The sequence below is a fragment of the Hyaena hyaena genome, unplaced genomic scaffold (genome assembly GCF_003009895.1).
Source record: "Hyaena hyaena isolate Hyena2069 unplaced genomic scaffold, ASM300989v1 scaffold_44, whole genome shotgun sequence".
NCBI classification, from domain to species: domain Eukaryota; kingdom Metazoa; phylum Chordata; class Mammalia; order Carnivora; family Hyaenidae; genus Hyaena; species Hyaena hyaena.
Genome location: NW_024080676.1, coordinates 3,339,736 through 3,354,729, shown reverse-complemented (window position 1 = coordinate 3,354,729; position 14,994 = coordinate 3,339,736). Strand labels below are relative to the sequence as shown.

General features: G+C 45.2%; 1 protein-coding gene and 1 non-coding gene across 3 annotated transcripts in view; both read left to right on the top strand.

The window, feature by feature from the left end:
- Nucleotides 1-6,538, top strand: part of ALDH18A1 (aldehyde dehydrogenase 18 family member A1) — a 43,171-nt gene extending 36,633 nt beyond the window's left edge. For both annotated transcript variants that reach the window (XM_039230249.1, XM_039230248.1), the window contains exons 16-18: nucleotides 1,440-1,626; nucleotides 2,629-2,724; nucleotides 5,590-6,538. In XM_039230249.1, the coding sequence (XP_039086180.1) occupies nucleotides 1,440-1,626; nucleotides 2,629-2,724; nucleotides 5,590-5,771 (465 nt within the window). In that variant the 3' untranslated portion in view covers nucleotides 5,772-6,538. The remainder of the gene's footprint in view (nucleotides 1-1,439; nucleotides 1,627-2,628; nucleotides 2,725-5,589) is intronic.
- A 7,958-nt stretch (nucleotides 6,539-14,496) lies between these two features.
- Nucleotides 14,497-14,581, top strand: TRNAR-UCG. The gene has a single exon. It is a non-coding gene; the product is annotated as a tRNA-Arg (tRNA).
- Nucleotides 14,582-14,994: the final 413 nt, after the last annotated feature.

Genomic DNA, 14,994 nt, shown 5'->3' with positions numbered 1-14,994 from the left:
TTTAGTGAGACGCCAGCAGTCCAGGGCTTATGTCGGTAGCCTGTTAAATGCCTTGCACATTCTTAACATTCAAAGGCTTCCTGCTTAAATCCCTGCTCCAGTTTTACTGAAGGCCCATTGCTGGCAAGTAGCCAGTTAACATTTTCAAAAGCCCAGCATTCTGCGGGGTGGTGGGCTGCTTCTAAAAGGAAGTCAGGACATCCCCAAAGGCAAGGGAATCAAGAGCAGAAATGAACTCTTGGGACCTCATCAAGATAAAAAGCTCTGCACGGCAAGGGAAACAATCAACAAAACTAATAGGCAACCGATGGGATGGGAGAAGATAGTTGCAAATGACATATCAAATAACGTACTAGTATCCAAAATCTGTAAGAAACTCACCAAACTCCACACCTTAAAAACAAATAATCCAGTAAAGAAATGGGCAGAAGACATGAACACACACTTCTCCAAAGAGGACATGCATATGGCCAACAGACACATGAAATGATGCTCAGCATCCCTCCTCACCAGGGAAATACAAATCAAAACTACTCTGCGATACCACCTCACACTGGTCAGAGTGGCTAAAATGAGCAAATCAGGAGACGATAGCAAATCAGCATCTCTCAGACGATAGATGCTGGCAAGGATGTGGAGAAATGAGCACCCTCCTACACTGTTGGTGGGAATGTAAACTGGCGCAGCCCCTCTGGAAAACAGTGTGGAGGTTCCTCAAAAAGTTAACAACAGAACTCCCCTATGACCCAGCAATAGCACTGCTAGGAATTTACCCAAGGGATACAGGAGTGCTGATGCATAGGGGCACATGTACCCCAATGTTCACAGCAGCACTCTCAACAATAGCCAAAACATGGAAAGAGCCTAAGTGTCCATCAATGGACGAATGGATCAAGAAGATGTGGTTTACCTACACAATGGAATACTACATGGCAATGAGAAACAATGAAATCTGGCCATGTGTAGCAACATGGATGACCTTGAGGGTGTTATGCTGAGTGAAATAAGTTAGGCAGAGAAGGACAGATACCATATGTTTGCACGTATACGTGGATTAGGAGGAACTTAACGGAGGACGATGGGAGAGGAGAAGGGGAAAAATAGTGGGAGAGAGGGAGGGAGGCAAACCAGGAGAGACTCTTGAATATTGAGAACACTGAGGGCTGGTAGGGGTGGGGGGGAGGGGAAGGGGGGTGATGGGCATGGGGGAGGGCACTTGTGGGGATGAGCACTGGGTGTTATGTGGAATCCAACTTGACAATAAACTGAAAGAAAATAAAATAAAAGGAAGTCAGGGGCTGGTTTAGTTGTCCAGGCCATAGCAGCCACAGGCTCCTCACCTTCAGGCTCATCTGGCTGTTTGGTTCTGGAGGAGGAAGTACAAGTTGGCTGACTGCTTTTGGGTTTATATGGTCACCTCTCGACGTACTCTATAACAGGTGAAAATTCACGCAGGCCCCAAGTTCGCCTCTTATCTGACCTTCAGCCCCTCTGAAGTAAAGTCCCTCCGAACTGAGTATGGGGACCTGGAATTGTGCATTGAAGTGGTGGACAGCGTCCAGGAGGCCATCGACCACATCCACAAGTATGGCAGCTCGCACACAGACGTCATTGTCACAGAGAATGGTCAGTGCGTACGTGCACACGTGCTTCAAGCATGTAGCACCTGCTTTTTCCTCTTTGGTCTCCATGGGGTCCAGCTCCCTTCAGTCCTTCTGGCTGCAGGAAAGCATAGTCTGAATACACTAATGCTACTGCCTCGCATTAGTTGAATTCACTAGTCTACTGAGTGCTCTCACATCTGCCACCTCATTATATTGTCACAGCAGCCCCAGGGGAGGAGGTAGGGAAGAAATGATTAGCTCTACTCTGAAGATGACTCACTCTGTGTCATAGGTATTACCATTTAATCCATACAGCAGTCTTTCCAGGTTATGGGAATAAACCCATTTACAGCTGAGGAAACCTAGCAGAAGCAGCTCACCACACTCATTCACCCCACAGATAAGTACTGAGAGACACACATAGATGTCAGGCACTGAAGGCCCAGCAGGAAAGGCAACCAGTGGTAAATGGCCTCCTCACGGGATCTGCAGTCGGTTTATTGGCAAATCACAACACTACAAATTATAATAGCTGATGTTTACTGAGCACTTACGTGTGCCAGGCTCTGGGGTGAATGCTCTATGGATTTCAAGTCATTTTATCCTCTACACAACTCTACGAGCTAGGTAATATTGTTAGTCTGCATTTTACTCTGGCATAGAGAGCTTCTGAAACCTGCCCAAGGTCACCCAGCTGTTGAGTTTGGAACTGGAATTCAAACTTAAGCATTCTCACTCTGGAACCTATAAATAATATAGTCAGGTCATTGCAGCATCAAGGGTATGTCTACAGGAGGAGATCTCGATTCCAACCGTTTTTCAAAGGCAGCTACTCTTTCCATAACAGGGACTGATGAAGCTGGTTAGTCTTCCTTTTTAGATTTTTCACAAGTCTGCATGTTTAATGTGTGGAGAAGCTCTTCAGGGGCCAGGGCCCAGCCCTGATCAGTCACCAGTGCGTGACTGGAAGGAGGGATGTTCTCTAGGGCTCACCCTAACTCAGTTTCTTCTCTTTATGCTGCAGAGAAAACAGCAGAGTTCTTCCTCCAGCACGTAGATAGTGCCTGTGTGTTCTGGAATGCCAGCACTCGCTTCTCTGATGGCTACCGCTTTGGACTGGGTAAGAAAGATTCTGGTCAGGAAAGAAAGGAGTCCCTTTGTGAATCACTGTGTGGTCCAAAGAGTATGGTGAAGGTGGAAGAGATACCTCTTCTTTACAGTCACATACTTGATCAAAATAATAGGGACAAAATTGTGGGAGGAGGGGTTGATGAGAAAGAATAGAAACAATGAGCCAGGAAGTCCTGTCACTAAGCATTTTGCATGTTAAGAAGGTAGGTACTTGTCTTTTCTTTTTCATAGTTCTTTGAGATTCAGAGAAGTGAAGTAACTTGCCCAAAGTCACCCAGCTGTCTTTTAGACTCAAAGTACAAGTCCAAAGGCTGGGTTGCTCCCACTAGTGTATGACAGACCACAGCATGTCTGCATGCACAGGTTGTGACAGGTGTACATGCCAAGGCCTCCCAAGAGCACTGCTGTTGCAGACTTATTCCTTCAAAGAGACGTAGCCAGGTTGCCTGAGAGGGAGGAATTATCCATGAGGACAGGACATAAGAACGTTTTAATATGTATGCTGTGCATCAAAAACAGGTAAGCCCAAAGGTGGCAAGGTTTACTTCTAAAACAGACCTTTGAAATAAAAAGTTTCAGAAAGACACTCTCTCCCCTTCCATCATTTGAAATAAAATCTCCAGGGGCACCTGGCTGGCTTAGTCAGTGGAGCATGTGACTCTTGATCTCTGGGTTGGGGGTTCGAGCCCCACATTGGGTGTAGATGTTAGTTAAAAATAAAATCTTTAAGGGGCACTTGGGTGGCTCAGTTGGTTAAGCGTCCGACTTTGGCTCAGGTCTTGATCTCATGGTTCATGGGTTCGAACCCCGCATCAGGCTCTGCGCTGACAGCTAGCTCAGAGCCTGGAGCCTGCTTCAGATTCTGTGCCTCTCTCCCTCTCAGACCCTCCCCTGCTCACACTGTCTCTCTCTCTCAGAAATAAATAAATTAAAAAAACAAAAAATAAGTAAATAAAATCTTAAAAAAATTTTTTTAATAAAAAGAAAATCTCCATTCCCCAGTAGTATAAGGTTTTTCAATCTCTAGTTTTCAGAGATGAATTATACAGAGCTCTAGTAAGGCATTTATGACACATGTGAGAATTATTTCAACCAGTGAAAACATTTTAATCCTTCTGAATTTTTGAATAGATAATCTGCCTAGAGAAATTCTTCTCATTGAATTACAGAAGGTGGTTAAAGAGAATTTTATTCAGTTATTTTGTTTTGTTTTTTTTAAAGGTTTTTGTTTATTTCTAGGAGAGAGAGAGAGAGACAGCGTGAGCAGGGGAGGGTCAGAGAGGGAGTCACAGACTGAAACAGGCTCCAGGCTCTGAGCTGGCAGTCAGCACAGAGCCCGACGCGGGGCCCGAACCCACAAACCGCGAGATCATGACCTAAGCGAAAGTCGGACGCTTAACTGACTAAGCCACCCAGGCGCCCCTTATTCAGTTATTTTGAACCATTAGACCCTTTATAGTTAGTTGCCTATTTCTGCTATGTTGGGCTTTGATTTAATTATTTCACTTGCACTGATTTTTGTGTTCCTTGTTCTTGAAGAAGAAATAGCAGCATACTTTTAAGGACTGGGGTGCCCAGGCTTCAAGTGAAAGTCCAAGATAGGGGAGAGCAAAAGACCACCCCATTGTCCTTCCATCACCTGCGCAGAACAGACACTCAAACTCTGGTTGAGTTAAATTTCTATGAAGTGCATTAATAACAGTGACAAGTGATGTTTATTGAGCATTTACGTATTCCCTGCACTGCACTAAGTGTATCTTGTGCATTGTTTCAATTAGTTCTACATGATGGATTCTATTATTTTCCTCATTTTCCAAATGAACTGAAGCACGAGAAATGGTTAGGCATCATGCCCGAAGTCATGAGGGCTCTACGCTATTAAAGCAGAATTTGAATTGGTGGTCACACAGTCCTTGCCAGCCACCACCCCCAAGCATATCCCCACTCAGGTGCCTCTGCCCCTGCTGGTCTCTGCCTGCACCGCCTCTCCACCTGCCCCTTCCCCTGCCTATATCCTTGTCACTGTTCAGCTTTTGGAGGAAAAGTGCTTCCTCAGGAAGGCTCTCCCTAACCACTCTATTAAATGTGACGGCCACCCTCCCCACACAGTCTATCATAGCATCCTTCCCTGCGCTCCCATCACCACCTGAAATTATTTGCTGCAGTGTTCTTTGGCTGCCTTGCCCACGTAAGCATAACCTCCGTGAAAATACCACCTCATGTTAGTTATTCACCACTGCCTCCCCAGGGCCCAGCACGGTGCCTTATACATAATACATGATCAGTAAAGTTGTGACAAACAAGGGGAGCCCTACCTCCACTGTGTACCATGCAGAACACCCACCCAGACCCAGGAGGACCCCTAAAGCCCTGACCCTAGGCTTAGAGCAAGAGGGAAGTATTCAGTAACTGTCTAATGGGCACATGTGCTAAGCGTTCTGGGGGATATTGAGACCATGTCCCTACATTCTAGGACTTAACGAAGTTTGGGGGAGATGAAACCTTTGTACTGGACGTTGTTGTACACCTCAAAAAATGTCCAAATGTCAAATTGTGATACACACTCCAGACCCTAAGTAGATACCAGAGCCAGCACTCCTAGTCTTGTCAAAATGCATTTGGGATAAAAGTGCACGAGAGATGCCCACACAGTGTTTCATCAGGAGGGGACTGCGTCGTGATTCATAGTGACCAGAGAGCACATTGATGGGGACCATGGAACTCAGGCGGGCCTGGGGAGGATGGAGTGGGCAGACGAGAGGGTGCCAAGTGGGGAGAAGGGAAAGCTGTGGGTCTGGTGGGCGGACAGGAAGTGGAGGCTCGGGAAGCCGCAGCTTCATCTGCTTTTTCTCAGGAGCTGAAGTGGGCATCAGTACGTCGCGGATCCACGCACGGGGGCCAGTAGGATTGGAGGGACTGCTGACTACAAAGTGGCTGCTACGAGGGCAGGACCACGTGGTCTCCGATTTTTCCGAGCACGGAAGTTTGAAATATCTTCACGAGAACCTCCCTGTGCCTCAGAGAAATACCAACTGAGAGCATTCCTAGAAGAGGCGGGAAGGATTAGAGAGGTCTTCACAGTTAAGATGGTCTTAAGAATCTTGGGATGAGCCAGGGCTTCATCTCCCACTTCCTGGAAGGGTCTGCCTCTGGGAAAATGCACCTCAAGGCTTTCAGGCTCAGTTTGGCAACGCCACTCCTGGCTAATGCGCATATTCCAATTCACCCTTCTCTCTCTTAAGTTAGAAAAGAACTACCGTGGACAGGGACTTTGCTTCTCATAGTCCAGTTCCCTGTGATGATAGAAGCAGAAAGGTACAGCTTCCCCCCATAAAGGGCAGTGGAAAAAAATCATGGCCACTTTTACCTTTTTATCGCCTCAATGAGGTAACATCTCCCTTGGCATTTGGTTGGCACTAGAGCCCATCACACCTAATATGTCTTTCCACATTTCATTTCTTCATGCTTACGGTCATTTTCAGAAAGGAAAGGTTTGTAATTTAGAAGAGGGGCAGCTCTTCTTTTTGGCATTCTCCTCAGAAACAGTTGCAGAAATGGACTGAATCATTTCCACCAGGAAGATTGACTTTTGTATTTATTGTGGGGTAAATATATGGAAGTATTCCAGATGCTCACCCCTCTCCAGACCCAGAGGACCCAGCATTACCCGGATGCAGTTGGAACCTGGAGCTGTGAGTCCCAGAAAGAAGTAACTACAGCAATTATGCTTGAAATTTTTATATGAATTACTTTGTCACCCTGCCCTTTCCCTCTAAAACAAAAATTAAAGGGTTATTTTAATACTTTGGATTCCTCCCCCTTTTTGAGAAATAAAGTTCTTAGGAAAAGCCTGTGTGCATGGTTAGCATTCTCACACTTGTTTCTTTGCCCTCCCTGTGGTCCTCACACCCCGCTGTTACGCACTGGCTCTTCTCTGGAAGTTGGCTGGGGAGAGTCATTCTGCCTCATGTGTCAATGGAGGCAGTACAGGCAGATCGCGGGGGACGAACCCAGACTGAGAGCACGGGACGAAAAACAGGATATTGAGCCCGGGAGCATAAAGACTGAAAGCCTGGGGACGATCTGAAGAGTAGCTGTGTATGGCACAAATGTGCTGCCATTGTGCCAGGTTCACATAGTGTCCGCTTGGCCACAGCCCTCGCCGACATCCTTGGGTCACTTTGGATTACCCTCCTTCCCTCCATTGAGCTCCTGTTTTAGGGTCCCTGGTGCCTGACAGTCTGCAGTTGAAAACTTTCTTGTCTCGTGGGGGTCCTTCCAAAGAAATAAGCACTCACTCACATGCTTCAATATCCTCTGAGGATGTTTTATGAGCACAGGAATTACAGTGTCGTGTGGAACATGTTCCCAGACTGGCTCCAAACTCTACTTCACATCCAGACCCTTACATGGTCTGGCAGGCCACCCTGCCTGCCCTGCCCTCGGAATGGGGAATTCTGGCATAGCTTGCCTGAAAAGGCAATAAACAAAGCTCTGCTGAAACTGTATGGCAAATAGCGCAATCAGCTCCCATCCAGACAACAAATACCCCTGTAGTCAAAAATAGAAAGTGACCCAAGAAGGCTGGGGCCCTTGGGGAAGACTCCACTGAGGAGGCAGGCCTGGACCTGGGCCCTGAGCAAGATGAGTCACAGGAGTAAGGAGTGGGCAGGGGACTGGTGCAAGCAGAAGTCTGGAGCTGGGACAGAAAACAAGTCTGGAGCAGTGAATACGCCGATGTGGGGCAGAAGTTCATACAGGTATATAGGAAGGTGTTTCGTCCCAGACAGCTGAGACGGGTATCATCCCGAGGGGAGCCGCTCTTAGGGCATGGCATGGCAATGGGGTTTGGGCTGGAAAACGCAGGTAAAGCTCAGTCATCCAACAGGGCCATTTCCCCTATAGAGCAACTACAGGCTTAGTCCTTTTCTACAGAGGCCATGAGCAGACTGCATTCTCCCATTTTCAACCCAAAGTGAAGAGATCGACAAAGGAGGATCAGGAAGCAGAGCCTCACAAGTACTCCCAGGCAATCTTTAGTACTTACTTGTTTGCCTTTTATTCTGGAATCTCTCATGTGGGCCTGCCCTTTTCCTGGCTACCAACTCCTGACAACAGGCTGTTGTTGAATCAACCAGTTCTAAATCTCCCACCTCCCCCACCTAGGGGGAAAAAAGCCCTCTGGGATATGTAAGGTAACAAATGTTCTTCAAGCCAAGTTTACTTGAGTTTAGTTTTTCTGTTACGGCCAAAAGTATGTCAGTGATACAGTATATACATAGATTATGGGGCATTTAGAAAAGTATTCAGATGGAGAGAAAGGTGGGCAGCCAAGGACTAGATTATAATAAGTGTTGTCTGCTCTGTATCCCTTATTTCGTGAAATCATCTCTCCTGCATTTTGCAGTAATCCCACTCAGTCTTTGTGATTCAGGGGAGGTTAATGCTGATCTTCCCCCCTGGCCCCCACCACCAACCTCACTATTTTTAGTGGTAGTCACATGACTCTGATAAGTCAGAGTACTGTTTCCCTGCTTACACTGATTGTCTCAGGACTGGGCATATGAGGATTTAAACTTGGCCAAATGGCATTCTAGTAGAACTAAATTTTAGTGCAGTTATTAAGAAAAACAAATTGTCCTCATCCTTCCATGTAGAGGAAAGTATCCAACACAAGAAAGGGTGCCAGGGGATAAATAGAGACTTTGACTACCTGGTTCCATCATTGCCTGAAATCCACCCCTGGACTCCATGATTTCCTTTTCTTTTGCTTAAGCTAGTTTAAATTTGGTTGAGTTTGAGTTTTGAGTTCTATCCCTTTCATCTTAGAAGACTCTGGATAAATATCCCAGTGTTCAGGGGCACCTGGGTGGCTCAGTCAGTTAAGCATCTGACTCTTGATTTTGGCTCAAGTCATTATCTCACAGGTTTGTGGGATCGAGCCCCATGTTGGGTTCTGCACTGACAGCTCAGAGCCTGCTTGGGGTTCTCTCCCTCTCTCTCTGTGTCCTTCTCTCTCTCAAAAGTAAATAAAACATTTTAAGAGCATATGTGTGTGTGTGTGTGTGTGTGTGTGTGTGTGTGTGTGTGTGTGTATGTATATACCTCTGTTCAAATCCCTGCTCTACCACTTATTAAACAAGTGACTTTGGGCAAGCTACTTAGGTTCTGGGAGCCTTGGTGTTCTCGGTATATAACATCTCCTATATCATGGGTGGTAGCATAAATACTTGGCATACCAGGCACTCAATAGACACGAGCTGTTCACTTGTGATTTTTCAGGTGCCCAGCTGTGTGCTTGGCTCTATTCCACAAGAAACCAGAATTTTCTCCTATTATTCATGAGGCAGTCTTCAGAAGCCAGACTTTCCCATACCAGCTTTATCTTCATTAGAAGCCCAGCCTTGCCCTCCACATGAGTAAGGAGGAATGGCACTGAGCCTGAGATCAAACATTTCAGCACCTAGAGTGAGTGAGCAGCTGCTACTGAGAACCGTGTGAGCAGTGGAGACCTGATTTGGGGTCTGGGAAAGAGAAAGTGAACATCACATTCTGCCTGAAAGAAGAGGTGGTCCTGGTTTGGCTGAGGGGAGCAGGTCTGCTCTATGCAGGGGGTGGGAGCAAAGCAGGGGACTCTGGGTCTTCAGGTCTCTAGATAACATGTGAGCGCTGCAGTACAGCGTAGAATACATGCTTCTGAACTGGAAATCAATTTCCAAATCTCCAAGCAAACACAAAGGTTTTGCATATTCAGCTGAAGCCTCTGGCAGTCTTGCCTGACTAAGGCTTTAAGTCTAATCAGGTCTCTTTTTTGACTGAGGGCGGTTGTTGATAATGATTACTGCTCAGTTCTATCTCTCAAAGATACCTGAAACAGAACATTTCTGGGTAGTATTTTTGGCCCTGTATGGATAGTGCCCATGAAGCAGCAACTGTGGGAGTGTTCTCAGGTACAAGTAACAGAAGACTCAGCTCAAACTAGTTCAACAAAAGAAAGGCTGTTGGTTTACATAACTGAGGAAGTCCCGACACTTGGTTCAGGTATGATTTGATCAGGGGTTGGTTCTTTTTCTCTGTGGATCTCTAGAAGTCAGTGGCTTTCAAACTTGAGAATCTCAGAATCACCTGCAGGATTATTAGAATAGATTACTGATTCAGTAGATTGGGGATAAGGGCTGATAATTTGCTTTTCTAATAAATTTCCAGCTGCTGCTGCCACCAGTAATCCAAGAACCAGACTTTGAGAACCACAGTTCTAGATGTCTGCCAGCAGCAAGCTGTCCATATCATGCGTTGGGTGATGGGGGTTGGGGGGGAGGCATCAAATAAAACTACCGTCAGACAAAAGTCCTAAGCTCCTCTCTTACTAAACTGGTTTGAATCAATCACTGTAGTCAATGTAGGAATTGAGTTGCATTGTCACAGGAAATCCAAGCAACTGGGGCTTGAACATGATAGAAGTTCATTTTTTGTCTCATGTAAGAAGAAGTCCAGAGGTAGGCATGCCAGGGCTGAGGCGAAGGCTCTGTGATGTCATCAGGCACCAGGGCTCCTTTTGGTTTCTGCTCTTTGATCCTAGGGCAAGGGCCTCTTCCCCATGATAGTGGTGTCCCTGCCATCAGTACTGTGTTCCAGATACCAGAAAGGAGGGGGAACCACGGGCAAAGGAGCATGTGCCAGCTGCTTCATCTAAGTGACTTTCCAGGAAGGCCTATCCAGTTGCTCGTCTAGAACTGGTTCGTGACACCCTCCTTGCTTCTACAAGGGATCTGGGAAGTGTGACTTTTTTAACTGGCCACATTGTAGCACCAAGTAGTAAGGAAGAAGGGAGACTGAGTAGGGGAAGAAAAATATCCTGATTCATGGAGCTGAAGGGGAATCCATTCACCTAAACAACATAGCTGATAGGAAGGAACTGTTTCATGCAGCCATGTGAGCAACTCTAGCTGCAGGGGAGGTTGGGAAATACAGCTTTACAGTTGGGGACACTCCTGCCTGAACAAAAATTAGGAGCCTCTTCACAAGGAAGAGAAAAGGATAACTGTTGGGTAAGCTGCTAGCACTGTTTGTCTCAATTACTCTAAACCCCCCTCTGAAGTGTAGAAGCCTCCTTTGTGCCCCTGAGTTCATTGATGGGTTTTGTAAATCAGGTTTTGTGGTAGAATGCGGAAACCCAAATTGCTCTGTAGGAGATGGAGAAGATGCTAAATTCCTGGGCACTTCTGGAGAGGAGGGAGGGAGTTTAGACTTACCCCAGGCAGAGGGTACAGACTGAGGATCTGCAGGAAATTAGACTAGAGAAAGCTAGACCACCAAGGTATTAAAAAAAAAAGCCATCTGTTTGTAAACTGATGGCTCCATGGGGGTAATTCTCTTGGAGGGTCTTAAATTTTAGAGAAAGACAACAGTAACAGGAGTCCTGTTACTCCAGAGAAGTAGCCATTGAAATGTTGGAAAGAGCTTGCATTTGGGAGTCTTGCTAACCTGCATTGCCATCTATAAATTGTGTGAACTTAGCAGAGTTACTTTTACCAAAATGGCCGCCAGTTTCCGTATTTGGAACAAGTAGAGGTAACACCTACCTGTTAAAAGAGATTCCAGTAATGACTGAACACGCAGATCAGGGAAGAGTCTATATCAGCATTAGCCACACAATTGGCAGTAGGGCCTTTCCTGGTATATCTGTCTTTGTATTCCCCAGTAGCCCAGCTAAGACCAATGCCTCCCTGAGCACCTAGTGAAACAGACCACTTTAGCAGAGTTATGGAAGGCAGTGGGGGATGCTTTCTGAGACCCTTGGACCATTAGGGACTTGGTATGAAGGTGGCAGCATAAAATTATTATACATCTTTGCTGACCCCAACTCATTTCTAAACAACTGAGGCGTCTCATCGTTCTCATCTAGTCATGAACGTGAACATGCCCTTGGAGTCTATTGGAGTGCAAGGTGGGTTACATGTTACACTGTCTTTTCTGCGAGCGCTTCTGGCAAAAATCAAGGAATAACTTTATAACTGCTCTTACTTGTCAAACTCCCTCTTTAGTGAGAATGACATTTAAAATGTCACTCAGTACTCATTGAGCACCTATTATGTGCCATGTGCTGGGAATAGGAGACACTCCCTCTGCCCAATGGTTCAAAGCTTAACCTGTCTGGAGAATTGCTGTCCTACCCCAAGATAGCTCTTCTCCTTAACTCCCAGTCTTTATCACCTATTTGACCCCCATTCCTAGGAGAATGCTTTGGCCAATAGGAAGGCACTAAACTAGACAGACCCACTCCAGGCTGGAAGGGAGGGTTGTTCACTGCCATCTCAGAAGAAAATCAGTTCGATCTTTATTCCATCTAGCCCTAAGATCCCTCTAACACTAGATGGCAGTCTGGCCCCATGGACCTAAGGCGGTCTGCCCTATACCCCACTGCCATCCTCAAACAGTTCACCTAGAAATGAAGCGCTGGTATAGTAAAGTAACTTCCAGAAACCAATTTACCTAAAAGGTAAGAGCACAGGCCTTTTTTCAGATAAGAGACAGAACAGGGTTTGGGCCTTGATTCTACCACTTTCTAGCTGTTTGACCTGGGGTAAGTGTCTAAACTTCTCAGAACTTTGATAATGCTTACCCATAAATGGGTTTTGTGAGATTATATGTAAAGCACCCAGCATAATGTCCAGCCTGTGGTAAACCTTCAATAACTGTTGGCTATTATATTTATTTTGCTCTAAGGAATATCTTTCTCTTAATTCTGAACATTCCTCTTTTATTTAAAGTGCAAACATCTCTTCCTAGGAAATGTGGTTGGGCACACGCTAAGGAGATACCTATTGTGTATCAGCACTTTAGTAGGACCCTTGCATATGATTTCACAACAGTGTGAATGAAGGAATTGTTATCCGTAGTCTACAAGTACAGAAACTGAGGATAAGAGAGATTGAGTAAATTACCCAAAGACACACAGTTGTGAAGTAGTCGAACCTAGATTAGAACCTAGACACCTGGGCTTCAGAGCTCTTCCTCATCACAGCGGGCTGTAGTAGTAGTATTTTCTTGTGCCTTAACCCAAGGTACAAGGCTGAAGTAGGGGGTTGCCATGGCTACTAACTAGACCCCTTTTTAAGTAATCAGATCCTAGGTCTGCTCCAGTTCTGCAAGAGGAGATGCTTGTCTGGAAACTCTCCACAGCACCTGCCCCTGGAGGGAGCTGGCTGCACTTGAATTATTTAGAGAATCTCTAGACATTTGATATAATGAGCAGGTGTGGATACTTCTCTGACTTTGCCTGACATGCCTTTACTTACCCCTTTTCCCTTCCCCTAGTTGCCTACGAAGAAAAGGAGCCATAAGCCTTCTCCACAATGTGTACATGTCTCTCTCCTCCCGAAAATTATTTGTAAGTGGACCATTTTCCTTGCAAATTTCAAAATCATGTTGATTTGAGTGGAAATTGGTATAACTAAGACCCTAACTAGTAAGTGGATACGTTGTCTGTTTCTACTGATACACAGTATCTTTTCCTCTATCCTAAGCTTATTATACAAGTCAAACTAGAAGACTGCATATATAAATGAAAACAACAGCAACTAATAAAAATGTTCATAGTATAGGTTATACCTATGTGAAAAAAATTTATGCTTAGAAAGAAGACTGGAAGGAACTATGAATATAAAGGTGGCACTTGGACTCTAGATTTTAGTCCATAATAGCATATGAAAGCATAATAGCAGTTATTAATAAATTCAATGATTAGGGTCATGGGTTTTCTAGGATCTGCCTCCACTCGTACACCCTCACCTGGGTGCTTACAACTACCCCTTGCCTTGACCATCTATCTATCACATCCTTTCTTTCACTTCCTGTTCATGGGCCTCTGTGCAGCTTGCAATTGCCCTGGTAGGGAGGAGTCATTTCCAGATCTGTTCCTTATCCTCTCTATCCAGTCTGTAACTCCATATTGTTATCAGCGTCCTCCACGGTACCCCAATTAGATTTTAATGTGATATCAAACTGAATTGTTGAATCCTAGTTAATAATATTTTAATCATGGATCTCTTTACAACCAACTATTTAAAAGCAAATTGCCATTAAAAATTTTGTGTTTAGGGGCGCCTGGGTGGCTTAGTCGGTTAAGCGTCCGACTTTCGCTTAGGTCATGATCTCGCGGTTCGTGGGTTCGAGCCCCGCGTCGGGCTCTGTGCTGACCGCCAGCTCAGAGCCTGGAGCCTCTTTCGGTCTGTGACTCCCTCTCTCTCTGACCCTCCCCTGCTCACGCTCTCTCTCTCTCTAGAAATAAATTTAAAAAAAAAAAAACCTTAAAAAAAAATTTTGTGTTTAAAGAATATTTATTAACACAGGGGGAGTAAATAGTATAATTATATAGGGCACCTGGGTGGCTCCATCAGTTAAGCATCTGACTCTTGATTTTGGCTCTAGTCATGATCCCAGGATCATGGGATCGAACTCTGTGTCCAGCTCCACACTGAATAAATATGGAGCCTGCTGAGATTCTCTCTCCCTCTGCCCCTCTCCCCTGCTCATGCTCTCTTTCCCTAAAATTAAAAATTTTAGGGGGGGCTGAGTGGTTTAGTTGGTTGTCAGACTTTGGCTTGGGTCATGGTCTCATAGTTCATGAGTTCGAGCCCCATATCAGGCTCTGTGCTGACAGCTCAGAGCCTGGAGCCTGCTTCGGATTCTGTGTCTCCCTCTCTCTCTTTGCCCCTCCCCCTCTTCCTCTCTCTTTCAAAAATAATTAAACGTTAAGAGCGCCTGGGTGGCTCAGTTGGTTGAGCGTCTGACTTCGGCTCAGGTCATGATCTCATGGTTTGTGGGTTCAAGCCCCACGTCGGGCTCTGTGCTGACAGCTAGCTCAGAGCCTGGAGCCTACTTCGGATTCTGTGTCTCCCTCTCTCTCTGACCCTCCCCTGCTCATGCTGTCTCTCTCTCAGAAATAAATAAAACTTAAAAAAATTAAATAAATAAATGTTTAAAAAGATAGTCTTCATCTTTAAAAATATTTTAAAATAATCTTTAAATAATATAATTAATATTTCAATTACATTATAGATGTTTGTTCAGAAAAAAAGACTGGAAGAAAATACATCAAAATATAATGAGTGATTCTTACCAAGCAATTAGACTACTAGTGAGTTTTATTTATCATTATACTTTTCTAAGCTTTTCAAAGTTTCTATGTTACTGCTTGAATTATTTTTAGAATATTTTTTTTCAAAGCTACTAGTATTTATTCCTATGGGAAATTATT